Source organism: Triturus cristatus, chromosome 3_2, assembly GCF_964204655.1.
Source record: "Triturus cristatus chromosome 3_2, aTriCri1.1, whole genome shotgun sequence".
In the NCBI taxonomy this organism is placed as follows: Eukaryota; Metazoa; Chordata; class Amphibia; order Caudata; family Salamandridae; genus Triturus; species Triturus cristatus.
The window spans coordinates 893,790,990-893,817,243 of NC_140584.1; the positions used below are offsets into that span (position 1 = coordinate 893,790,990).

General features: G+C 45.0%; 2 protein-coding genes across 2 annotated transcripts in view; one reads left to right on the plus strand and one right to left on the minus strand.

Moving 5' to 3' along the window:
- EMC6 (ER membrane protein complex subunit 6) overlaps positions 1–10,540 on the minus strand; it is a 33,830-nt gene extending 23,290 nt beyond the window's left edge. The window contains exon 1 of the mRNA XM_085649320.1: positions 10,403–10,540. The gene's annotated coding sequence lies outside the window, so the exon portion shown is untranslated. The remainder of the gene's footprint in view (positions 1–10,402) is intronic.
- Positions 10,541–11,200: 660 nt separating this feature from the next.
- Positions 11,201–26,254, plus strand: part of TAX1BP3 (Tax1 binding protein 3) — a 210,553-nt gene continuing 195,499 nt past the window's right edge. Inside the window, exon 1 of the mRNA XM_085649319.1 lies at positions 11,201–11,374. Within this exon, the coding sequence (XP_085505445.1) occupies positions 11,336–11,374 (39 nt within the window). The 5' untranslated portion in view covers positions 11,201–11,335. The remainder of the gene's footprint in view (positions 11,375–26,254) is intronic.

A 26,254-nucleotide genomic window follows, 5' to 3' on the forward strand; every position in this document is an offset into this window, starting at 1 on the left:
TGGTAGTTGGTCTAGGCTAGACTACTGGGTGGGCTCGCCCGAGGCATTGCTATGGACAAGGTCCATTGCACATTTGCCACGCACGCTCTCGGACCATAACCCAGTGCTGTTGTCATTACAAATCCCACATTATACACCGCCACCTTATAGCTGGAGGTTTAATGCACGTGCCCTGCTAGATTCTGTTTATACGGACACTATACATAAGGCCATTAAGGAATATTTCGACAAACACACCGACTGTGGATGACCCGGGGCTCCTGTGGGAGGCATTCAAGGCTACTATCCGAGGGGTGTGCCTGGGTACGGCTGCGGGTATCCTCATGGATATTAGACATCAACTACACCGACGTGAGGTTAAATTGCGCGAATTGGAGTCGGAATACGAGAGGACGCACAACACGGGGATACTGGGAGACATCAGGGTGGTCCTCTCCGAATATCAATCCTATGCCGAGGATGAGCTTAAATATATCACCAAACGCGCGACTGCGAGACAGTATGGCGAGGGCGGTAGACCCGGCGGGTGTTTGGCGGCTAGGATCTGCTCCAGATCCCGTCCCCAAACGGTGCGGGAGGTGAGGGACCCCACAGGGCTGATCAAGCGAGACATGCAGGGAATATTGGGTGAATTTATGACCACGTATGCGGCACTGTACTCCTCACGCCCCACAGAACCTCCAGAGGTGATCGAGGAATACCTGGAGGACATTGCGGTTGCATGGCTGTCGGACAGACAGAGGGAATACTTATCGCTCCCGATCACGGAGGAAGAAGTGACGGAGGTGATCAAATCACTGCCGAATGGGAAGGCCCCGGGCCCGGATGGGTTCACGGGTGAATTCTACAAGGCGTTTGTAGACCAACTGGCGCCGCATCTTGTTGACATGTACGGGGCTGCCCATGAGCAACAGCGGCTGCCGCCTACGTTGCGCGAGGCCATGCTGGTTGTCCTACTGAAACCGAACAAAGACCCGGAGCAATGAGTCGTATCGTCCGTTATCTCTTATTAATGTGGACACTAAAATTATGGCGAAGCTTCTCGACAACCGATTAAAACCGCTGATGCCCAAATTGATTTTACCGGATCAATCTGGGTTTATCCCCTCCAGATCTACCACGCACAACACCCGGACACTCTTCGCCCTATCACACTACCTGCTTCCTACCACAAAGGCGGCGGCGATATTCCTTGATGCTGCCAAAGCATTCGATTCCATTGAATGGCCCTATCTCTATACCATACTGAAGCGCATGGGTTTTCCCCCCCGCTCTTTCTGCAGGGGGTGGCGCTTCTATATACAGACCCGACGGCGCGGATAAAAGTTAATAGATACGTATCCGACCCCATCAAGATCTCGAGAGGCACGCGGCAAGGTTGCCCGCTGTCTCCACTATTGTTTGCGCTGGCACTGGAACCCCTTGCATGCAAAATCAGACAGAGACACCATTACTCAGCGCTGCAATTCCCACAGAGGCCGCTCCATATCTCGCTGTATGCCGACGATATGACGCTGTATGTGAGAGACCCGGAGGTGAACCTCAGCCCCCTACTGCGCGAATATATAAAGTTCGGCCAGCATTCTGGCCTTGCTATCAACTGGTCAAAATCGTTTATCATACCATTGACAGACACCACGGACCCATGCCCAGTGGAATTCCCGCTGGAATGGCAGTCAGACCCGGTGAAATATCTGGGGGTCTGGTATCACCGAGACCCAGAGGTGGTAATACGCACAAACTATGGGCGGGCGATTGAGACCTTATAAGGGAAAATAGGGCGCTGGATCCAACTGCCATTGTCACTGGCAGATCGTATAGCCATTGTCAAGATGGTCGTTCTCCCTAAGCTACTGTACCTTTTTAACAATATCCCAATTAGACCACCGGCGGCGGTGTTTCGCAGAATCACAGCCATGGTCCTCCGCCTTATATGGGGAGGTAAGCAGGCCAGGATAGAACTGCGCTCCCTCACGCTACCGTACGCACAGGGGGGATTTAGGGTCCCAGATTTTCTGCTTTATTATCTTTGCGCACAAGCTCAATACGCGCATTACTGGTATCACCCGGTCCCATTTCTTACACACACCGCTATCGAGGAAGGGGATGCACTCCCTGTCCCACTAAGTGCTATAACACATAAGCGACCTCCATTACACGCTCGGGACATAAACACGATAGACACTACGAATGGTGCTTGGCAAACCATGGGAGAGAAAGCACGCAGACTGCCCTTATATGCGCCGGCCCTACCGCTGCAGCACCACCCGGAGCTCTCGGTTACCCAAGAAAAGGTTGGCATGGATTTGCTTCGACGGGTTGGTATCACCACCATGGGGGACCTATACGAAGGGGGTGCCTTCCAGACGCACGAGGAACTGACATACATAAGCAACCAGACACCACTGTTTACATTCACACACTACAGACTACAAAGGGCGCTGCAGAAACTATACCCCACGCATCCGGAGGAACCGCCCACCCTGGGAGCTTTACAATTGGTGATTGCAACACCGTCTGCCGCTAAATTGGTATCTAGATTGTATGTGGCGATGCAGGCAGACATTGCTAACACGACGCATAAGGCGCTGGAACAGTTGCCTGGCAGATCCCTTGTCGGAGGAAGACTGGGGGGTGGCATGTACAATCACTGGGATGCTGACCCCGAATGGGAACCTGCGCATGTTGCATTACAAATACCTCCATCAGACGTACTACACCCCAGCAAGGCTTTATAAATATGGGCTGAGGGACAACGCTAAATGTCAGCGCTGCGGGGTGGATCCGGCGGACTTCATACACCTGGCATGGAACTGTGGGGCGGTGGCAGAGTACTGGCAAAGGGTGGTGCAGATATTGAGTGACATGGTGGGCACACAACTCGAATGCTCGGCACATACTTGCCTACTGGGCCTATTGCCGGGAATAAGGGCCGCCAAGCGCAAATTCTGTCTGATTGCATTGCTAATTGCTAAGCGACGGGTGTCGCTCTGTTGGGGTGGCCGGGTGGAGCCTAGGGTCAGGCAATGGCTTCAGGACTTGACTTATTGCAGGGACACGCTGCACACGTATGAGGAGGAGTTGCCTACCGGGTCCAAACCAAGGGACTACTGGACTTACCTGGTTCAATACCTACAAACACATCAGCCTGTGTGAACATTATTACTGTAAGGTAGCATTGGGCACGATGTCATCCGAGTATAAAGATAATTATTGTGTGCTGGATGAAAGATGTTGATGCGCCATGACCTGTATGTTGGTTTATTTGTTATTACTGTATGTTCTGATAACATGCTATTAAACTCAAAAAAAAAAAAAAAAAGGTGGATTTAAGACACGCATACTTCTCATAAGTTTTTTAGTTAGTAAGTTCTGACCTACTGAGGTACCATCTACCAAGCAGTGTCCTGCTGCGATGGCCGATCTATAGACATTAACGGTATGGTAAGCCAGACCTGAGGCAAAGATTTCGGCCAAAAAGTTGAGAACTTGAACTATATCAGTTGAAATGGGATCGTAATTCCGTCGAAGGCACCAACAAACCCATTTATGCCAAGCCAATCGATAGGCTTTCCTTGTTCCAGGAGCCCAGGATTCTGACATGAGCCTGAACGCGCTCTCCGAAAGTCCCGGGAGCTGCCATTGTCTCCTGAAATCTTCCATGCCATCAAAGACATGAGCCCCTGAAGAACGAGGGGGTGACACTCTCCCCGAGGATCTGTGATTATTTCGAAGGTAGGAATGAGAATTAGAAAGTCCACACTCATTTCCAACAGGATGGGGAACCAAGCCGGAGATCTCCAGAAGGGGGTTATTACTACCACTATTTCCTTGTTTCTCTGAATTTGAAGGAGAAGGCGTGGAAGCATGGCAATGGGCGGGAAAGCACAAGGTCTCATACCAAGCCCATACCTTTGCCCAGGTCCGCTGGGGTAAAAATGGTGAACTTACCGAGAAAATTCCAGTCTCTAGGGGCGTAAGGCAGGGCTGCGTCTTGGCACCAACCCTATTTTCACTCTATGTGAATGGGGTGGTAAAACATCTCCAGCAAGAACCAGCCGACGCCCCCTGCCTCGGTGGAGTCCGGATCCCCACCCTGCTATTTGCGGACGACACGCTCCTGATTTCGAAGACCCCTCAAGGTCTCCAGAAATTATTAACACGATTTCAGGAGTTCTGTGATGTAAGAGGATTAACAATAAATGTGGATAAAACAAAATATTTAGTCCTAAATCCTCCTAAGAAATTGGGCCGCCCTCCGACTCTAAATTCGACCCCCCTAGAGAAAGTAGCCGAATTTGACTACCTCGGCATCCGGATTACGGATAGGATGTCCTGGGCTAGTCATATTGATAAAATGGTCCTCAGCCACAGGAGAGTGGGAGGTGCCCTTATGAGGGAGTTCAGGGCCTCTCCAAGAAGATCACTCACCCCAGTAGTTGACATTTACAAGGCTAAAGTAGTGTCATCAGCCTTGTATGGGGCAGAACTGTGGGGCCACTGTTGTTTGAAAGATCTAGAGACAGCGGAGAGCAAGTTACTGAAATCCCTTATCTCCGTCCCCCTGAGTACTCCATCCGTACCTGTCCGGTTGGACATGGGCTGCAAAAATATTAAAGACCAGGCCCAGCTTCGCCCGCTCTTGTTATGGGCAAGAATCTGGAGGGGTGAAGAATTGAAATCTTATGCTGATGCCTTGGGAGAAATTATGAGTTTGGGGGGCTGGGCAAAAATAAAGTGGCTTAGAGATACCAAAAAGCTTTTGGAGAATGTCGGTCTAGGAGGCTGCTGGTCATCACGTTCAGCCCCCACAAAAGAAGTTGTCAAGGCGCATTATTGGAACTGGTGTGCGGAGCGGTTAAATACAACCTCTAACCACTGCAAATCGACTGTCGCCTTTTTGCAAATTAAAGACACTGTGGCTTTTGAACCCTACCTGGACTTGATAACTCTCCCTTATGACCGAGCCCTTTATTTCAAATTTAGAGTTGGATGCCTCCCCCTAGGTGCATTGGTTTCGAGTTGGTCACCTCTGCCCCGCATTTCTCCCAATTGTGCATGTTGCCCTAGCAAGGCTGAGACTATTGCACATGTCTTATTTGTTTGCCCGGATTATGCAAGGCCCAGGGGTGTCTGGTTGAAACCCCTCTGTCGCAATATGGGTACACGTAATCACCTTGAAGCCCTGCGTATTTTAACTACGGACACTTCCCCTCTCTTTGTGTGTGGAATTGCGAAATTTTTAAAGTGGTCCTGGCTTATTCGCTGCAAGAGATTGTCAGTAGCTGTTTAATTCTCTTTTTAGGTAATTTATTATGGGAAATTTATGCCCTTTTTTATATTCTTATGCATCTCATACTGGCTTCTTGTAACTGTGATTTTTATGTGTCTATTGTATTTTTTAATGTGCTTACAAGATATCTTGCATATCGAATAAAAGCTTTTGACTGACTCATACCAAGCCAGTTCTGAAAGAACGCGTCTATCCCCAAGGCCATCGGGTCCGGCCTCCAGCTGAAAAACTTGGGGAGTTGAGTGTTGACTGTCTGCAAACAGGTCTATTCCAAAAGGACCCCATAGTGACTGGTTGGTTAGAAAAATATCCCTGTTCAGTTTCCAGTTGCTCGAATCTTTGAAATTCCTCGAGAACCAGTCTGCTACCCCATTGTTCGAACCCGGAATATGTTCGGCAATGACTGAAATTCCCTTGTTGAGGCAGTACGCCCAGAAGTTCTTGGCTAGGTCAGAGAGTCCTTTGGGATGTGGGCCTCCCATTTTGTTCACGTATCTCACAGCAGTTATGTTGTCCATGCGAAGCATGACTGAACACTTCATCAAGCCCTTGGTAAAGCTCTGGATTGCAAAGGATCCTGCCAGTAGTTCTAGGCAGTTGATGTGTAGTTCCTTCTCCTGAGGAGTCCAAAGACCCCTGTTGAAGAGTTGCCACATGTGGCACCCCAACCGTCTAGGCTCGCATCCGAGTCTATTACTAAGTCCGGTTCCTCCCCGAAGATTGCTCTGCCATTCCAGGCCTCTGCATTCCAGGCCTCTGCATTCCTCAACCACAAGAGTATTTCTTTCCTGGAGTCTGGATCTAGGCAAACTATCTGGGAGTAGGATGGATTCTCCCCGAGGGCTTTGGCTTTGAGTCTATGAAGGGCTCGATAGTATAGTGGACCCGGGTAAATAGCTTGGATAGTTGAGGACAACAGGCCCAGTATCCTTGCTAAAGTCCTTAGAGGAAAGGAGTGGATCTTTAGAATTCTCCTTAACTCCTTACCGAGTTTTCTGACTTTTTCCCCTGGCAATTTTAATTCTGCTTGGAATGTGTTTACTGAAAACCCCAGGAACTGTGTGTCTTGGCTTGGAGTTGTTAATGATTTTTTGGTGTTTATAACGAAACCTAGATGTTCTAAGAGTTTTATGGAAACGGTGAAATAAAATGGATGTAAATGTGTGCTTAGGAGCTTTCCTTTAATTGGTGAGAAAATATGTGAGTCCTTTCTCTATTTGTGTGAAGGGTAACTTGTTTGTCCTTCTTTTCTTTTGGTAACCTTGAGTTAGGTGAGGTATTGTCCTTCCTTTCTTTCTCTCTCTCTCTTTTTTAACAGAAAGGCTCCGGCTCACGGGAATTCGCAAGGGGAGACAGGTCCGAAGAGAATTTGGTAAGATGGTGTCTCCAAAAAGGTACTTTAATTATGGGAAGTCTCCGCGATCTCAAACGGAGATCTCCGCCATATCCCGTCTCCATAGGAACCGCGCACGACCTCCCCGAGACTCTGGAGAGGTCGCAGAGTCGCCATGGGGACGAGAGCGGTAGCGCAATGCTCGACACGGGATCGGCGTTTGAAAGACGCCAGTCCCGTGTGAGAAGGGGTTTCCTCGGCCTGAAAGAGCAGAGGAAAGTAGTGAATAGGAGGGTGGGGTGGAGGGAGGTGGGAAAGCCTCCGGGGTATTCAACACGAGCGAGGAAAAAGCGGAGACGGCCCGAGAGCCAAGTGGCGAGAGTGGCCAAAAGGTTAAAGCAGTAACACGCTTGGGAGAGAGGGGCAAAACAAAGGCGAGAGGGAGTGGAAGCGCACACGGGGAGACGCGAAATTAGCCCAGAGACGAGAGCATGTACAAATGAAAAAGGAGCCAGGTATGACCACAGGAAACATTCATGTAAAATCGCTCATAAATAGAATAAAGGGTGGGGAGGGGGAAAGGAGAAACATTCACCCAGTCAATAACCACCCATATCATTAATAAACACGATCCTAAGAGTATAGATCGGGGACAAATAAAACATAAGTACTTATCTTGTGAGCAGCAGCAACAAAGAAGGAAGATGTCTACGTGCACATGGACTTTATACTCTGTTAGAATGTTTTGAAGTTCTAGATCTCTTCATTGTTGCTGCTGTGAGCTGCGCAATAAAGAAGATTTGCATAATATTGGCCTCTGTGTCATGCCATAAAATTATGTTTGCGTTGTGCTGTTCCTAATCAGTTGCCATTCTGTGTTTCGTTTCCTTGTCTTGTCTGTATTTCTATTCATTTCAGAAAAAGTGAGATGTGTTATGTCCTATTTGGTACCGTCTAGCCATTCAGGTGTTGGTGTTACAGGTGCCCATTACCTGCCAGAAAAAGTTGGAATGTTTTACTTCAACTTTAGCTAAGAAGTAGCAGGTGGGACAGAGACATTGTTGCCACAGGAGGTTTCCTGCTGCGAGTAGAAATAAACAATACAAAACCCCACACTACACAGGTGGCCAGCAAAATGAGTTTATGGCTCTTATACCACCAATATAACACGTGAATTTGTAAAGAGCATGTTTACCTCAGGGGCCGCTTGGCACTGGATAAAAGATGTTTATTGTTACTCAACGGCAATCATTTTATCGGCCACATGGATGAAAGGCTGTGTAAACCCACGGAAATGTGGGTAAACCCGGAGGCAAGTTGTCCTGGGATTCCAAGGAAGGAAATTCTTTCTTTGATGTCCTTGAAAAACTCTTCTTTACACTTGAGCTTTTCAGCTATAGGTAGATTGACCCTAGAATTCCTCATGGTTAAACAGGATTCTAAACTAGAGGAATTCATGGATCAAATAGAACCCCCACTTGCCCGTAAACTGTACATTCAATTATGGTATGGCACCCTACCGGTTAGGTCCTTTTCTTTCAAGTGGCAGGCACGAAATCTGGAAAGTTGTCCTGCTTGTAACTACAAAACAGAGTCTGTTGAACATGTGCTGTTTTTTTGTCCTGCTTATCATTTAATCAGGAAAAGTTGGCTGACTCCCATTTGTAGGAATCTGGGTTTTCGCCATTTTAAACCGGCCTGCAGGACCCTAATCTATGATACTGACCCACACATCGTTTTTGCTGTATCCCGCTATCTCTACGGCATGTGGCGTTGGAGACAGACGTTCTTAACCTAATTATCTTCATATTGATGACTCAAAGTTTAATCTTTTCTTTTAAAGATTTTAATTTTAAAATGTTATTTATTGTTTTATCTGTATTAATGTAATTGATGACATATGTATGCGCACTTTTATGGTCCTTTGACCGAAATAAAGTTATCAAATGAAATGAATCTGTGACCATAAGGTCATATACAGGTTTCAGGAGTGGATAAATTAGTCCACGGAGCCACCAAAAAAAGTTCGAGGTGTAGGGCCTGTAATGCCATAAGTAGACCACAGACAGGGGCCAGTGCAGACTAGGTAGCACCTTTAAAGGCCCATACTCCCTCATTACAATTTCACCACCACTTACATTACAGATAGCCTATATACAAAAGCCTATTTTACTACAACAATAATGCTAATCTCTACTTAGCAGCAGTACAGTACTTCACGAATACACAACAGGATAGTCTAGAATAAAATTAAGTAACCAACTAGATTATTGCTTATTTAGAGTTAATAGAGCGGATTACAATATGTATCAGCAAAAACTATGAAAGCTTGTTTTACCACAAACAAAAAGGCAGATCAAGCACCACAGACAGGCTGAAAGAGGTTCAAGTCTGGCTTCATCTAAACCCCTTGCTCAGCCTGAGGTCTCATTTAAATGAGGAAATAAGGGAGAATATGAATGCATTTTAGATTAGCACTAAAGACATGCAGATGGAACAGGACATGGCACCGCCAATTATATGGAGTGGGGTGCTATCCATAACACACTGCCATATAGGATGCTAACAAAAGGTGTGGTCTCAAATGATAAATACTTGGGTACTGTGGAAATGTAGTTGAGATGCTTGATGGAACACTACAAGGCTAACTTAAAGACAAGCAATGCGACTAAGGAGATATGCAGTATAGGGTACAGCACTCCATAGTGGGAATGTGTAACGCTTGTTAGACGGTCTAGGGCAGCAGCTTACACAGAGGCCATTATTAATGATAATCAATATCAACGAGCACTGGCAGGGCTAAAAGTCTGACTTTTAAAGAGCCAGCAAGAGTCTTCACAAATGCAGTTTCTATGTATGTTGCAAGTACAAATGTTGCTTGCAAGTTAGAGCCAGACCTATTATTGGCTTTGTAACTGCGAAGGAGGGGTAGTAACACAACAGGATTTTCTCCGTATAGAAGATAAAGAATTGAATGTAACAAACGATGTGGTTATGCAGTATGCTTATCAGGTGTAAGAGTCCTCGTGCATTCCAATGATAGCACTTCCTAGGGAGAAGAACGATACAACAAATAGTCAATTGTATAAAGTGAAACATGTACATTCCTCTGGGGGAAACCAACACCCACTAGGTGTATATTTCAAAGAATTGAACAACGATATACAGACAATTGTGCTGACATGCCAGATCTAAGGAGGCATACTTGGAATCTGTGTGTCTTATTTTAGAAGTCGGCACACTTTGAGTAGCCGAGAAAGGGCAAGCATTCCTTAAATGTACCTCTCTGAAATCAGTGTGGATACAAGTCTAATAAACCAACTTATGCCAGGATCGGCGTAAGGTCAGCTACAGAGGGTCGCAGTTCGGGGACAGTGGTCAGGCCGTTACGGTAGCTGCGCCTGTGCCTTCAAGTTACTCAAACGATGCTTCAAAACAGTCAGACGGTTCCTGATTCAAGTGCATATGGCGATAATCTTAGCACTCATACAGGCCCACGGATTAACTTCCATGCTGGGTTTTTCCAGCCGCACCGACCTAAGGCAAAGGCAAAGGAAGTTGGGAATTAGCCAGTTTCACTTTAAGTCAAGCTGGGCATGCGCACCCTGCAGCTGCCGGAGTAGAGAGAGCTGACAAAGCAACTACCGTGCTAGAATTGCACATTATCTATTCCTCTGCAACGAAACGTCGCCAAGACGCCGACGTTTCAAAACAACATACATAAACGTTGCATATCCTTGGCACAAAAGCTGACGTATTGCGAAGAAGGTACTTACACAGCAAAGACCCCGTTCAAGGGGTCACCAGGAACTTCCAGCTGCCTCAAGCACAGACGCCGGGCTCCCTAAAACGCAGCAGGCCGAGTATAATCACTGAAAAATCAGGAACTCGCCCATTTGACAGACGGGGAAAGTACAAAGCAGATGCATGCTATAATAGAAGCACACTGTCAACTAATGTTGCGTTTAAAAAACACATAGCAGTCCAGTGGGGAAAAGAACGTGCTATCTTCTGAAATGGTTCTTCCATCTGCATAGTATCCTGCGTACGTACGCAGACTTGTTACAGAGAGCTCCGCCCATCATTGAGGGATTCGCGTATCCTAGTGTCGAGGTCGGTCGGATTCAATAGACAAAAGCAACAGCACACCGAGCTGACCTGGCGATGACCCGGTTGAAAGAAGCAGATCACTGTGGACCCTTTCTCACGCCGCCTGCCGGCCCTGGCTTTCTATCCAAAAAGGTGTTGCATACTCGGATTTTTGAGTCACGAATTCCAGTGTTTCAAGCAATGCTACAAGTCCGACCATCCAACTTGTCTTTCGTTCAAAACACGACTCCTGACCAAGGGACCATAACGCTTTCATTTTAAATCAACATTCTTAGTGTTAGGCACGCTTTCCGACGTGTCGCTAAACAATTGTTCTACGGTGACAGGTGCCAGTGACTGAGTCGGGGCATCCTCTTAAACATGGCTGCTCTTAGATGGATATGGGTGGTCCGTTTCAACATGGCCCTTTGGAAAGAAGGTGTGGCACAAATCTGACATGGTCATCCTGTAATGATTGTTTAAATATGGCCGCCGCGAAAGTAGTCCTTTCTCTGTTTAATTTGTTCGGGGGCAGTCCTAGTTTCTCTTTAGCCGGTTAGAGCTAGTGGTGGTTCGGGCTAGAGAGCAGTGTAGAGAGGATTGCGTGAGCTGGAGAGAAAATGTCTTACATTCCGGGACAGCCCGTGGCGGCAGTAGTGGTGAGTGAGGCAGAGTGTGGATGCGGGGAAGTGCAATGACATTCTCGGGCGTCTGTTGTGCACAATAAAATTGCATCTGGGTCCAGTGTTTATATTTTTTCAGACTTTACTGCTCTTGCCAGTTTCTTACTGCTTCCTACATTATTTATACCACACCATCACCCATATTGCATTTTGCGTCCGTTTCTATAGCATCTCTGTCTCTATTAAAAAAATGTTTTTTCAGTGTAGTGCCCCACCCCTCTTACTGCGTATGACTCATCCCACTCTTCAACCTGTTCCGTACCCTTTACTTTCTATGTGAGTGATCTACCTTTTACACAGTGATGAAACGTCTGCGTTTGTTTCCACGAGTGTTAGTTTAAGCCTTATTTGCATTGGCTATCGAATGTATTTTCTTTTTGCTGTTTTGTGTTCTTCAGTAAAACCTCTCTAAATTAATTTCTCTGGGGTACCTTGCCCTCTTATGGGAACGGGCTGGGAGTCAAAAGTAGGGCGGCTCAACTTCACCATTATTATAGTTTCAAACAGAAACGAACCCCCATGCAGAACGTCTCTTGATGCCTTCCCGTTCTAACTTGCTTAAGCCATACTTTTTCACTGATGTGTGCCACAACCCCCCACATCACCCATTGCCTGTCAGTCTGTTTAAAAAAAAAAAAAAAAAAAAAACCTTGACACCTACCAGCGAAGCACCTTCACAGGAGCAGACGCACATCATCACAGCATTTGTGGCGTCGGCGTGCACATTGTCTATATAAAAGTGTCCCAGGAACATCTCGCCCCATTTGCACAATATAATTCATAAATATTCAGTCAGTCAGAAAGTCTTTATTCGATTTGCATCATAAAAGACATACTACATATTAGACAATTAGACTACAAAACAATTCATGTACAATACAAAAATAGACTGTAAAACCTTTAAAATGGTAGATAAAATAATGAATTAAAAATGATCACATCATGTTAAAAAATACAATAAAGTGCAAAGAGAGACGTGCCGTTTATGCCATGGACCAAAGTAGATACTATTGTGTGGCAGCAGGGAACAAAGATTACAGCTTCAGTTTCTTGGCCCTAAGGATCCATGCCCAACTAATAAATTTAGCAACACCTATTACTATAGGAGTGGAAGTATCGGTTTTCAAAATTCTACTAGCGACCTGTGCAGAACGAGTGCTCATTAGTCTGCATGCAGGTCGAAGCCAGATACGTCTGGGAAGTTGATAAGTTGGGCAACAAAAAAGGAAGTGGTCCATGGTTTCAATCTTGTCAACACAGAATGGGCATTTATCACTACCAAGAGGACTCCAACTTTTGGTGAGTCCTCGCAGTGGTAGAGCGCCCACTCTGAACTGGTGATACAACTTACGATCTAGGAACTTCAAGATGGTATCCCAGTAACTTTCAAAGACAGAGTCATCCTTAAAAACTAGAAAAGAAGCAGTCATTATGGAACCTGTAAGGGAAGCACATCTCCTATTCTTAATGTAATTCCAGTACGCATCCTTAAGCACCTTTTTTGCCGGGAAAACTTCTGTATCAGGGTTAACCCATAGATCACGCATCCCGAGATCATATAACAGGGTTTTGATGCTAGACAACCAGGGAATCCTATGCGACCCCTCCAACCCTTTGATCTCCAGAAGGGCTTTTGCATAGTTAGATAGTTCGGGGGTCGTCCACAAGCGGCGCCAAAACGCCAGGGGTCTATACCCTGCGCAGTCCTCTATAGGCTGAATTCCCAGGTCAAACAAAAGAGGGATGCGTGGAGTGGATTGGGGAAGCCCAATAGCTGACCGGAGGAATTTATTCTGGGCAGTTATCAATTTGGACAAGTTATTAAAGCCCCAGATCTCAGCTCCATATAAAATTGCAGGTAAAATCTTGGAGCCGTAGATCTTCATGAGTGGGGCTATTGGTTTTGTTAAAGAGTGTTTGTGCTCTTTCAACAAAGCTCCTCCCAATTGGGCATGCTTGAGCGCGAGAAGATCCAGCTGGTGAGACCAGCTGCACGTCTCGCTAAAAGTGACTCCAAGATAAGTAAATACTGCCGTTTGGGATAAGTTGACACCACCCAAACACACCTCCGCCTTAACCCGCCGAGGGCCACGAAAAACCATAAACTTGGTCTTCCCAATATTTATTTCCAGCTCATGCTCGCGGCAAAAGGTCTCGAAGCGAGACAGGGCCAACTGCAGTCCCTGTCTCGTCCTCGAGATCAAAAGGGTGTCATCCGCAAACATGAGCAGGGGAATCTTCATTCCTGCCAATGTAGGTGCATCTGTAGGGCTATTTAAGAAGTAGTTTACAACCCCATTGATAAATAAAGAAAACAGGGTGGGTGCGAGTACACACCCTTGTCGTACACCTTTGGATACTTTAAATCTATCGGTCAGTTCCCCGGGTTTACCCCATCGGACACGGGCGTACGTATTTTCATGTATGGTGACCAAAAAAGAAACCAGATCTTTTGGCATGCCCATGTCCAAGAGAACTTTCCATAGCTTGTCCCTCGGCACAAGGTCAAACGCAGACCTTAAGTCTACAAAGGCTGCATACAATTTGCCTCCCCCCAGAAATACAACCTTCCAATACAGAAGTACTACCCTAAAAACTTGGTCCAGGGTCCCAGTGTGGGACCGAAACCCTGCCTGAAGTAGAGACAGCACGTCAAAGTCAGACATCCAAATTTGGATACGACCAAGTACAAGGCGGGCTATAATTTTTTGTACTGCGTCTATTAGACTAATGGGTCTGTAGTTACCCGGGGCAGAGCGATCGCCTTTCTTATATATCGGCAGTATCTCTGCCCCGAGCCACGAGTCAGGGACTACAGCACCACCCGCAAGGGCGTTAGCCAGGAGGGTCAAATAAGGAATCCATACATCTTGTTCCTGAATAAATAGGTCGGGAGGGATGCAGTCAGGTCCTGGGGCTTTACCACTCTTAATCGAGCGTAGGACTAACTTGGTTTCATCAGGGGAAAATTTTAAAGTATTTTCAACAACTAGAGGACAAGAAAACTGCCTGTCCGTTAAAGCACCAACCTTAAATATTCATTTGTACTTCACTTACATTTTCCTCGTGAAGCAGTCTAAATTCATAATAATTACTCACACAGTGCTATTTGAGAGTCTCAGTTGGATTTATTTGTCACCTGAAATAGGCTTTTTACAGGGCGAGACAATATTTCGCTAGTTCACTCGAGTCTATTAATATGAACGTACAGACCCAACAATAGGTGCCACTGCCCTCAGGATTCCCGAATCACACAAATCGAGCCTCCTTCATTCAGGGAAGCAATGTAAAAAAGTTCAAAACAAGTAATAGTGGTACTCCACATAAAATACAAGTTTGTGGTTCATAATGCATACCTGTAAATAAAGCCTGCAATTGTAAGTACTGTGCTTTCAACTACAAACAGATTTGCTTGGCACCGATCAGGATTGGTGCGGAGTAACAGTGATAAAATGAACCATCCATAGCCCCCCGCACACAGAATAAAAGCTACATTTTAAAATCATTAATGAATGATGGTCCCAGCTGCTTTCAGGGAACATTACTAGGGTCACTCGAAGTGAAGCTGTACACCCAGGTTTCCAGGTTGTAGTCATTTTGGAATTAAAGCACAGTTGAGCAGCAAGGGCAGATCCAAGAGATTATGGCGATTCAAGTTGGAATATGTTTAAAATTGGAGGAAGCTAGTTTAGTTACAACTTCTTATGCAATATTTACTGTCACGATTGTCTTCTACAATAGCTGGTTTAATACTTTACTCGTTGTTTCAGGATACATTTTAGACATTTCCTGAGAACCTACTTTTGGATTATATTAAAGACACTGAGGCAAGTATTATGCATATCTACTTTTTTGCCCCTCCCAAAGGATTTTCAGTCAAACATGTAGAATTAGAACAATTCCTTAGTCCTTACAAACTCTCTAGTTCCACATTCTCATTCATTGCATCTGCTCCATGACCTCACCAGACTAAATCTAATACTTTTAAACGTCTGCCTTTCAGAATACAGTTTCTAGCATCTCTTGACCATCCGTTAAGAAACCTAAAATAATGAAATAACCAAATTCCTACAAGCAGCATAATCCTTAAACATACCTCAACTGGCCTGTATACAGTTTTTTTTTTATCTACAATGTAAACTGTTCATCTCTGTTTCTTCTTGAGGAATTCACTCATTCCCCAGACCTGGTAGGGAAAATATGGGCTAAAGGTAGTCCCTTTGTCTTTCATAAAATACAGATTCAACTAACGCAGACACTTGAAAAATCTACGTTATATGGCACGACTGGTGGCTCTCATTACGCATGTTCAAACCCTTAAGTAGAGGCACTCATGTCATGCCCAACAGGTTTTAAATAACATGTTGCAAAAACGTCCGCATTTGACAAATCGTTTATCGTCAAAATATATTCCAACTAATAAGCCTTAATAGTCCTGGCTCTTGCCAACTGACTAGACCTTGAGATTAAACATGTCTGCACCAAACTTACTTGTCACTGTCCTATCCATCTTGTAATCGTTAGACATTACTGCTAAGTACAGTTCTCCTAAGACTAATACAACTGACATATAGCATCCTCTCTAAATTTTCTCATCGTTCCTTTACATTCCTGCATGCAGAGTACCACAAACCATTTTGGATGAACATTAAACCCAAGATAAAAAAAAACAATTGCTGTGCTCCTTGTCTGTCTTCTCTTAGTTACCTAAAGTAATGCTTTGCTCAGATTTTAAAACTTTTACTTACCTCTAACATTTGAAACGTTTCTAAAAGATACCAAACACAACAAATTTGGCAAAGTCCCACTTAGCTGATGCAGTGATAACACTCCATTCTGTGCCACTCCTGAAACAGTCAAATTATATTAACATCCCACATTTAACTCTACCTCACCTTTTGTGATCTACATAACAAATTACTTAAATAGATACGCCAAAACATCCATTCCAATGGATTTACCTTCTGCCAGTCCTTGCTCAACGAAGCAGCAGAACAGTAACCATTAATAGTCCTATAACTCAAGCTTTGCAGTTACAATCCTGGCAGGAAATTTAGATTTTTCACAGCCTGGTGGGCAGACAATCTATCTTATTAATGCCTCGAAGGCTAGGACTATCCCTCTGCATCAATACCCTAACTACTGGAGTAAAGGAATATCGTATTACATTTGTATTTTATTTCCGAGTAAGAAGTGGCTTCTGGTTGGGGATTTCGCTTGTTCCCAGCACTGAAAAGAAGGAAGATGGCTATACATTGATGGGCTTAATACCTTGTTAGAATGTTCTTGAAGTTCAAGATTATTGCTACCGTGAGCGGGCAAAAAGGATATGTGAAACTCTTAGCCTCCGTGTCATTAATAAAATCCAGATTTTCTGCCCACCAGGCTGTGAAAATCTAAATTTTATGTCAGGACACGGAGGCTAACATTATGCAAGTTTAAAGTTTTGTTAACACATTATCAATTGCTTTTGTGACCGGTCTAAAATAATAACTTTCAAACATATTTTCAATGGACTGTTCTGCAGCCCTAAGGATATCCTGCAGACCACAACCCAAGATAAAAGCTTTGAAGCTGATGCAACCCTAAGGGAGTGAACCCCAAATGTAGTGATAGCCACACCATCCTAACTCACAACCTATCTCATCCATCTCTCTAAGGTGAGGTAGAAACAGCCCTAAGAGGCCACCTATGAGAAATCAACAGATATGCCGCACTCTTCCTCAAACTGTCAGTTCGCCTCTCATACTCCTTCAAGCATTTCACTACACAAAGCCTTTCATTCTGCACAAAGTAATGATAGAAAGCAGGTTTCGACAGTGTCTTTGTTCTTCCCTTAATATAAAAGCAAACACCCTCAGGCTGATAGGACCTGCTGGTGACATTCAGGGCTCTCGTGCCCCAAGTCCATCTGAAAGACACCAGGCAGAGTAAAACTGTAAATTTGTAAGAGATGCGCATTGATGACAGATTAGAGTTCTTGCCCCAACTTAATAGGACATCTCCAACATCCCATAAATCAGTGTGTTTCGCAGTAGACGGGTTCAGTATCCGCATACTCGACATGATTTTATTGGGCAGTGAAATCTGGCCCAAAGAAACACCATCCACCAAACAATGACACTGCTATAGCTGATCTGTAAACATTAACTGTCCTATAGGACAAACCTGAGACAATTCTGACAGATGGCTAATCACATGTACTAGATCAATTGAAACGGGAGAGTAACCTCAGTCGAACACACCAACTAAACCCATTTCTCCCAAGCCAGTCAATATACTTTCCTTGTCTCAGATGCCCACATCTCAGATATGAGCTGGAAAGCGTTCCCTGAAAGGCATGGGATTTGCCACTACCTCCAGTAATTCTCCTGGCCATCAATACCAGCAACCCATATTTTACGAGAGGGTGCAACTCTCCTTCTGGGCCTAGGATTTGAAGCGGGGGTTTAGTTTTTACCATGTAGTGCCCCAGGCCCATTCTGTCCACATCTGAAGCATAAGAGTCTCAATTATCATTGCCAGCCCACAGACAGGGTTGTGTTAAAATTTACCACACTGCATTGAGCTTCTATGTAGCAATGACAGGATGTGTCTGTAATTTAGAAGAATAAAATTGGCCAAGAGTAAGGAGTGGGGGCCAACTGGGACTTTACACAGCCTTAGAAATTACAAGTGACTTCAAACCTTTTGTATTCTTTTTCTGTCTTAAAACGTTTCCGAGAAGTGACGCAAATCATTTTCGATATATGTTCAATGTCATTATGATTTACGGTCAAACATCAAGTGACCTTTTGGTAAACTTTAGTAATGTAAGCATCACTTCTGTATGCCTAAAAATTCCAAGAAGTGACCAAAGTGCGTCATGTTCTGCGGTCAAAGCACCTGCTAATGTCGTGATTCTGTGGTCAATAGTTCCTCATTAAGAGTATAAATGATCTGCTCTTCAGTCCATTCGACGGACTACCTCGCACAAATGAACCCTTGGGTCATCACGTGTGTGTGTGTGTGTGTGTGTGTGTGCCCCCTCAGCCATCTTCACTAGCATCTTCTCTAGCATCTTTGGCTGTGGCTATAATGCTTATTATATTTTGAAATTGTCTCTTTCTCTCTCAACTGCATCGCCATGATTTTTAAACTTACAAAATTGCATGATTTACTTTTTCATCAAGCAAGGTGTCTCTGAAACTTGTTATCTTCTAGATTACACGATGCTATTTTTGATTAACAATGTTCCTTTGACATTCATTGTTTAAACTTGTTCTTAGAGGAGAGAGGAGTTGGTATAACGGCTAGGGCGGTCAACCTCGAATCTGGGGAACTGGGTTCGAGTCTCGACAATGACGCTGAATATCCTGTGTTTCTGGGCAAATCACTTAATCTCCCTGTGCCTAACCAAAAATTAATGTGTGTCCTCATGTAACGTAACTGGTGCTATGTAAAGCGCTCTGATACCCGAATCGGGGCAAGTTCGTGCTATATAAAATTCTGCAAAAAAAGTGCCACTCTGACTCAGTTCCTGCATTTCACACATGTCTTATTATTATAGATGTGTTACAGATGATGGCCGGAATGCTGACAAATCAAGCATTCTCCCCAGTCAAAAGATCTGGGTTATATCAATCGTTCTTTTGCCCACTACGCCACCCCAGTTCGGACCCAGCTATATGCAAATCAGTCTTGACCCTGTGCTCCATGGGAACAGTCCAGACCAAACTGCCAGGCGAGGTCCTCCCTAGACCGGAAACCAGCATCCTGGGACCGGTTTCAGGGTATGTCACCCTTCTTCAGCCAGGCTAGCTTGAATCCAGTGGCACAGTGAGCAAGGAATCCACGTCTGGGCATACCCATCCCACTTAGGGCGAAATGTGTTTCAGCAAACGGATGATGGACGGAATGCCGACAAATCAAACAGTCTTCCCAGTCAAAAGATCTGGGTTAAATCCATCGTTCTTTTGCCCACTACTCCAGCCCTGGACCCAGCCATATGCACATCAGTCTTTTGCTTTATTTTTATAGATAGCACATTTATAGGGTGAAAAGATCACCCTGCAACAGATTACTTCCCTGAATGCAGGGATTAGGATAGGTAAGTCCACAGTGATCTCTAGCATTATTGCAAACCAGGCCTGTGACTTCCGAAGGGGTGTTACCACCACTGTGGTCCCCCTGTATCTGCGTACATGCTAGAGCAGTCTTGGCAGCATGGCAAATTGAGGGAAAGCATAGTGTGTTCTACCCCTCCAGTTATGAAAGAAGGCATCTAGCTCCCAAGCCTGAGGGTCCAGCCGCCAGCTGAAGAATCTCGCCAGCTGCGTGTTCAGTGTGTCTGCAAAGAAGTCTGCCCAAAGGGCCCCCATCTCGCTTGAATATTCAAGAATACGTCCCTGTCCAACCTCCAATTGGTGGAATCCTTGAAATTAAGAGAAAACCAGTCTGCCACACCATTGCTTAATCCAGAAATAATTTCTGTGACAACAGAAATTCTGTTGCTCAAGCAGTATCTCCCAAAAACCTTCACTAAATATGCAAGACCCTTGGAATGAGGACCTTCCATCTTAACGTACCTCACCACTGACACAATGTCCGCACGCAGTATCACACATTTCAGCGTAACTTGGGTAAAGCAGCGAATTGCAAACGAACCTGCCTACAATTCCAAGCAGCTGATCTGTAATCCCTTCTCTTGATTTGTCCTGCGTATCCCCTCCCTCCCGCTGATGAGTTCCAACAACTCGCTCCACATCCTTCTAAACTTGCATCTGATTCTATTACTAAGTCTGGCTCCTCCGCAAAAATGTGTCTGCCGTTCCACGCTTCCGTGTTCCTGAGCCACCACAGCTGGCTTTTAAGCTTCTCGCCTTGAGCCTTTGCAGGGCCCAGTAATACAAGGGGCCTAGGAATATTGCCTGGATCGTAGAGGACAACAGGCCCAGGATCCTTTCCAAAACCCTTAGGGGAAACTCCTTTTTCCCTAGTATCTTTCTCAGCTCTCTGTGAAGCTTCCTTACCTTTTTCCTCGGCAACTTTAATTCTTCCTGAACTGTGTTCACCACAAAGCCTAGAAATGTAATTTCCTGACCTTGTACCAGGCATGACTTTTTTTGGTTCACTACAAAGCCCAGGTGCTCCAGTAGACGAGTGGTTAGATCTGTATGATAAGAAACCACCTCCGTGGACTGACCCATTATGAGAATATCGTCCAGGTAAATTATTAGCCCCACTCCCCTTGCCCATAGCCAAGCCGCTACTAGGCGTAGGACCTTGGTAAAGAATCAAGAAGCTGAAGAGAGACCGAACGGGAGACTGCAAAACTTCCAAAGTCTGCAGTTCCAAGCAAATTGGAGGAACTTCTGATGGGGAGGCCAAATTGGAACAGTCAAGTATGCATCCTTGGGATCCAGCCTTGTTAACCAATCCCCTTTCATCAGGACATCCCTTAAAAGGTAAACCTTTTCCATTTTGAGAAGGTGGCAGTCCACCCATTCGTTTAGATCCTTCAAGATTATCACCGGTCTCATACCCTTGTCATTTTCTCGACCAGAATAATATTGCTGACAACCTAAACTGGGCTTGTTGCCTCCTGAATAGCCCCTTTGGCCAGTAAGTCCTCTACCTCCTGTGACACCAGTCTTGAGTCCTTGAGTTTTGAGACTACTTTTTCCTGAGGTGTCTACCTGAACCGGGTTGTCTACAAACTTGAGCTTCTATCCCATGACTGTGTCCAGAACCCAAGGATCCTGAGTCGCCAAACTCCAATTCCCACTAAACTGGCCAGTCTGTCTACCACCTTTATAGGAGTACCTGAAATGTCTTTGGAAACTCTTTCCTGCGGAGAAGCCTCTCTGCCTTTGATCTCCTCTGAAGGATCTCCCACAGATTATTTGCTTCTGGGGATAAAAGCCTTGGTGGGTACTAAAGCCCATCTGTTTGAATCTGACACCACTCCCCAGGAGGTGCCTTGTTGAAGCCTGACTCTCTTGATGCTCTTTTGGGACTTTTGGATGGAGCTAAAAACTATCGCATATTTGGCCATGTCTCTGATAAAATTGTCACCGAAGAGGTGCCCCTAAGGGGAGGTGTCCCTTTCTTTGGTTGCCACTTAGACCAGCTTGAGGTAATTTTGAGTGGGACTCTTTTCCTTCTTTAATTAGAGAGTGCACTGTTTTTGTTTCCCAGGAGATAGACGGACCTTTGGGCCTATTGGCGCAGCCCCTTAAGGTCAACTAGAGTGTCGACTAAGATAGGCTACCTCGGCCATCTCAAATAGTTTGGTCAGGGGCCAGTGATGTCAAGCAGGCAATCCTTGCAGGACATCAAGCCCTTTCCTAGGGTCTGTGCTGCCCGTACAAATAAACGCCACCACTTTGGCACCTAGATCCGGGGTCATATTGACCTTCTCAGGGTGGAAAGGGCAGGGTATTTAGATCTCAAATGAGACCCTACCTCCTTTGGGATCTCTCTCCTAAGTCAAAAGGCAATGTAATTGGCAACATACTGAGAAGGTGCCCACTCGGGGGCTAAGGTGTGGTTGAATAGGAGGGGTCAAACATATCTTCCCCAAAAGGGTCAACAATGCCCATCTTAAATCATGATGCCTTATATGCCTCTTCAGATGTTCCCATTCTCCTGAGTTCCTTTTCGTCATAGTTGGTATCAAAGTCAGAGGAGGAGAGGCCAATCTCTGGCTCAAAACACTCATCACTGTCAATACAAATGGGAATTTCCGGGTCTCTTTCCTACCTGTCCGTAGTGCCCAGGGCACTGCTCTTGTCACCGCCTGCTTTGCGTTCTATATCCTCTCTGGTAGGTTTAGACCTCTTGCCCCTATAGGCAGGCTACCCCGTCAAGCACTCTTTCTTTGGGCCTTAACTTCTCAATCCAAGCCTTCAGGCTGCTCTGCACCTACAATAATCCTACCCTTGTTAGAGAAGGCTTTCAATTTCTTATTTATGGTATTGTGTAGGGACCCCCTTCACCTTCTCGAGGGCCCTGGTGACTAAAACCTTTAATCTATCCTCCATCCTAACCCCCAAGGGCTCCTTGGACATGGCTTGAAACAAACAGGGGAGCCAAAACAGGCAAAATGTTAACAAGCAGTGCGTTCGCGTTCCTAAATAAGGCAAAAGAAACAGGCAGCTCAAGATTTAGTTGTGTCCCACACAAGAAAAAGACTATAACTGCCAAAACACGGCCTACGAGGCTACCAATAACTTAAAATGGCTGCCCCATTGATACCAATGAGGCTTTCTCAATCTCCTAAAATGGCAGCCGACATGCATGCAGTGTGCGTGGCTAGCCACCAAGGAACTATACTCTAAACTGCTGAGGATGCCTTTTGTTATGCGTTTCTTCTCTTTTTTAATTACTTGATGCCGACTGGGGTGATGCAGCCGCACCAGCGCACCGTAGAAGCGGAGCAAGGGTGGAGGGTCTAGGGATGAGCGCACCCCAACGTGTTGTCCCAGGACCCCTAGCTGAGGCAAGACATGCGCGGCCAGCTGTTGAAGAGGAAGCATGCAGGTGTCGCAGCATGACCAGCGCCTCGGTTACCTGCCAACGGTAAACAATGCTGCGCCTGGAGGGAGCGAGCGGAGGCCCTCATAAGGTTGCAATGGCATCTGCTACCATGGCAACTGTAGCGCAGAGCCGGTCTTCAAAATCAAGCTCGTCCGCTGCTGGACACTTTTTTTCCGGCCTGAAACTGCTTGAAAAAAGTACACCAGCTGATGGGGCACGTGGGATTAAACTGGGAACCCAAAGTAAAACCCGCAGTAAAATCCCCGGGGGCATTTAAAACATGACAAAAGGAATAAAAAGAGCCGCACAAGAAACCAAGCAGAGTCCCCTATAGTGGAGGGGTGGGGAGGAAAAGATCCAAGGGACTAACAAAGAATTGCAAAAAGATATAAGGAATTTAAAGCAGATCTTATCTTGTGAGCAGCAGCAACAAAGAAGGAAGATGGCTGCGCGTTGGTGGGCTTTATACCTTGTTAGAATGTTCTTGAAGTTCTATATCGGTCAATTGTTGCTGCTGTGAGTGGGCAATAGAGGAGATTTGTATAATATTAGCCCCCATGTCCTGACATAATATTCACCAACATTACTGCAGAAGCCCAAATGCTTTTCCATGCAAAGTATCAAGGCTTGAAGCCTCCAGAGAAAGACATTCAGATACTCTAGATCTCCTGATATATTCAGAGCAAGAAGTTCACTGGAGTATACTTTCCACCAGAGGATGCTCCTCTACCTGGATGTACCAGCATACCTTTGAAGCAGGAATTAGAAGGGGCCATCACCATCTCATTCACGCCTGGAGAAGAGGGCTGACACACCCAACAAGGGATCACCAACACTTTGCCTTCTGACCAGTAACAAATATTTCTGAATCATTGCAAATAGAGAAAAAGCATACCTTTACATTCTCCTCCAATGCTGCTGAAAAATGGCCACCACTAATGCACTTGGATCTAGCTTCCAAAAAATACTTCTAAAGCTACTTTGTCAACATGCACACATGGATATGGCCTGCCACTCGCGTTGAGGAAATCCAGGATCTCCCCATTTTCAGAAGGAAATTAAAAACTTGATTATTCCAACAGCAGCTTTAAACTGGAGTACTTTGGCTCAGTGTTGCGGGTCTTTTGTCTTGAGCGCCGGGACACACTCGGGTGTAGCCGCGCGCTTAATAAATACCTGTTACCTTAACATATCCACCTCGAATTATGTCCAGTGAGACCACTATCATCCTGAAGACCAATTTGATTAAAAAACAATCATTCTAGTTCATTGAACTCTTGAAATTCCAGGTGGCTACCTGATTCTCCTGATCTGGAAGATATTGCAGTTTGAGACCAAATCTATGCTCCATATAGTGCCACAACTCTTTTGCCAAATAAGACCACCTCCTCGAACCCCCCTTTTTATGTACCAGACAGCCAACACACCCTCCATCCTTAAAAGAACAAGCATTTGCCTCCTAGAGCTCTTGAAGTTTATCAAAATAAAATAAACCTGCCTTCATCTCTAAATAATATATGTGCAAAATATTTTCTGAAAGGACCACCTGTCCCCGACCCATACAACCACCCCACCATGTAACTCTAATCCGTTTATAATACAAAATGCAGTCTTGATCTAACACTACCCGACCATGCAAAGCCTCTCCGTTCTCAAAATACCAAACCCGGTCTTCCTTTGTTTACTCTGTCAACGTCACCTGGTACAACATGAAAAACTTTCTAAAGCTGCCCACCTTCAAACGCGGAAGACCTCTGTGACACTACCTTAACCCCTTCCATGCTGCGCAGATTCCGCCGCTGTGCTGACGGAATCTTGCGCGGGCGTGGTCATGACGGAACGGTTCCGTCATGAGCACAGCTCAACCGTGGCTCATGACGGAACCGTTCCGTCATGAGCACCGAAGGGGTTAAACACTGCATGAATTAAAGACGACTGAAGGGCCAATAAAGGGCTAACATTCATAAGAGAACCTATTGCCGTTCAACAGGCTCTTTAAGTCTGATAATTTTTACCTTCTTTCCCGGCTATTCAGTACGGTCTTCACAGTATTCATCTGGAATCCCAAAACCTCTAACACCTTCGATGGGCCCGCAATAAAATTCTCCTTGTTTATTACAAAACCCGGGCTCTAAAAAATATCTCACAGAACCTAAATAAATTTGCACCATTTTGCTATTTTGAGATATAATCAGAATTTCGTACAGAGACAAAAAAGCAGCCTTACAGCTCCTCCCTTAAAAATGGGCTGCTGACCTGAACACCTTTATGAATTCACTCACATGATCAAATGGCCATCGCCCTACAGTCTTGAGTGTTTCGTGTTGCATCATGGACAAACATATCTTCACCCAGAGAATCCTTTAACACTTTTTTTAAATTGTTTCCTAAATTCTCATCATAATCCATATTCCATATTTTTGACTTCTGACAAATCCAAAAAATATTCCTCCAAATCCGCATCTGATTATCTTCCAATAAGCCTTCTCTTAAACTCTCAAGATGCACCTGGATTCTTTTATATCACTTTGGGCCCGCAACTTTGTGCCAAAAAAGAAAGCTTTCTTCTCCAAGGAACTGAAACCACCTTCCTCCTGTACTCTATATTACTTAACACTTTATGAATTTGGATGCTTCACTTTCCTCTTTATCATTTTTCTCATCTAGAGACTAGAAGTTCTCCTCAAATGCCTCTACCATTTTTCTCTTTTTCCCCAAAACAGAACTTACTGACTCCTTAAAAGATGCATTAATCTCCCTCTGAGTGTTTCTTTTCAACATGACCTCCTACTATATCCCACTGGAAATAGTGATGCTAGCTTACCCTGACTCTGCCACCTTTTTTCTTTTTCATTCATATCAGTCTTACATAAACCATTCTCTTCAATGTAGAACACTAAAATTAATTTCCTTAATGATACAGTAACTTCTCTGACATAAAAACAGCTCACAAACTTCACCTGCCTTAATTTGAGATCACCGATAATCATTAATTAAATATTGTTCGTTTGCCAACACTTGCAAGACTTGAATCGTATTTAAACAGTACATGATGATGAGAAACACATAATCACCTTTTTTGCATTTTGACTGAACAGCTGTTTGGTTCTCTATCAAGCTACGTTGTGTTACCACATCTGCGACCCAGATCAGTGATCTGCCCAAGGATTGATATGAGCTAGTGCATGATACACAACAGATCTACTCTGTTGATCGCTCACCGCCTATTATTGAAATGCACTACCAGTAAAGGCACGTGCGTTCACCAAACCCCAAAGTAATACTGTTCAATATACGGTCTTTTTTTTTTTCTTCACAGAAAGTTAGTACTCTAAA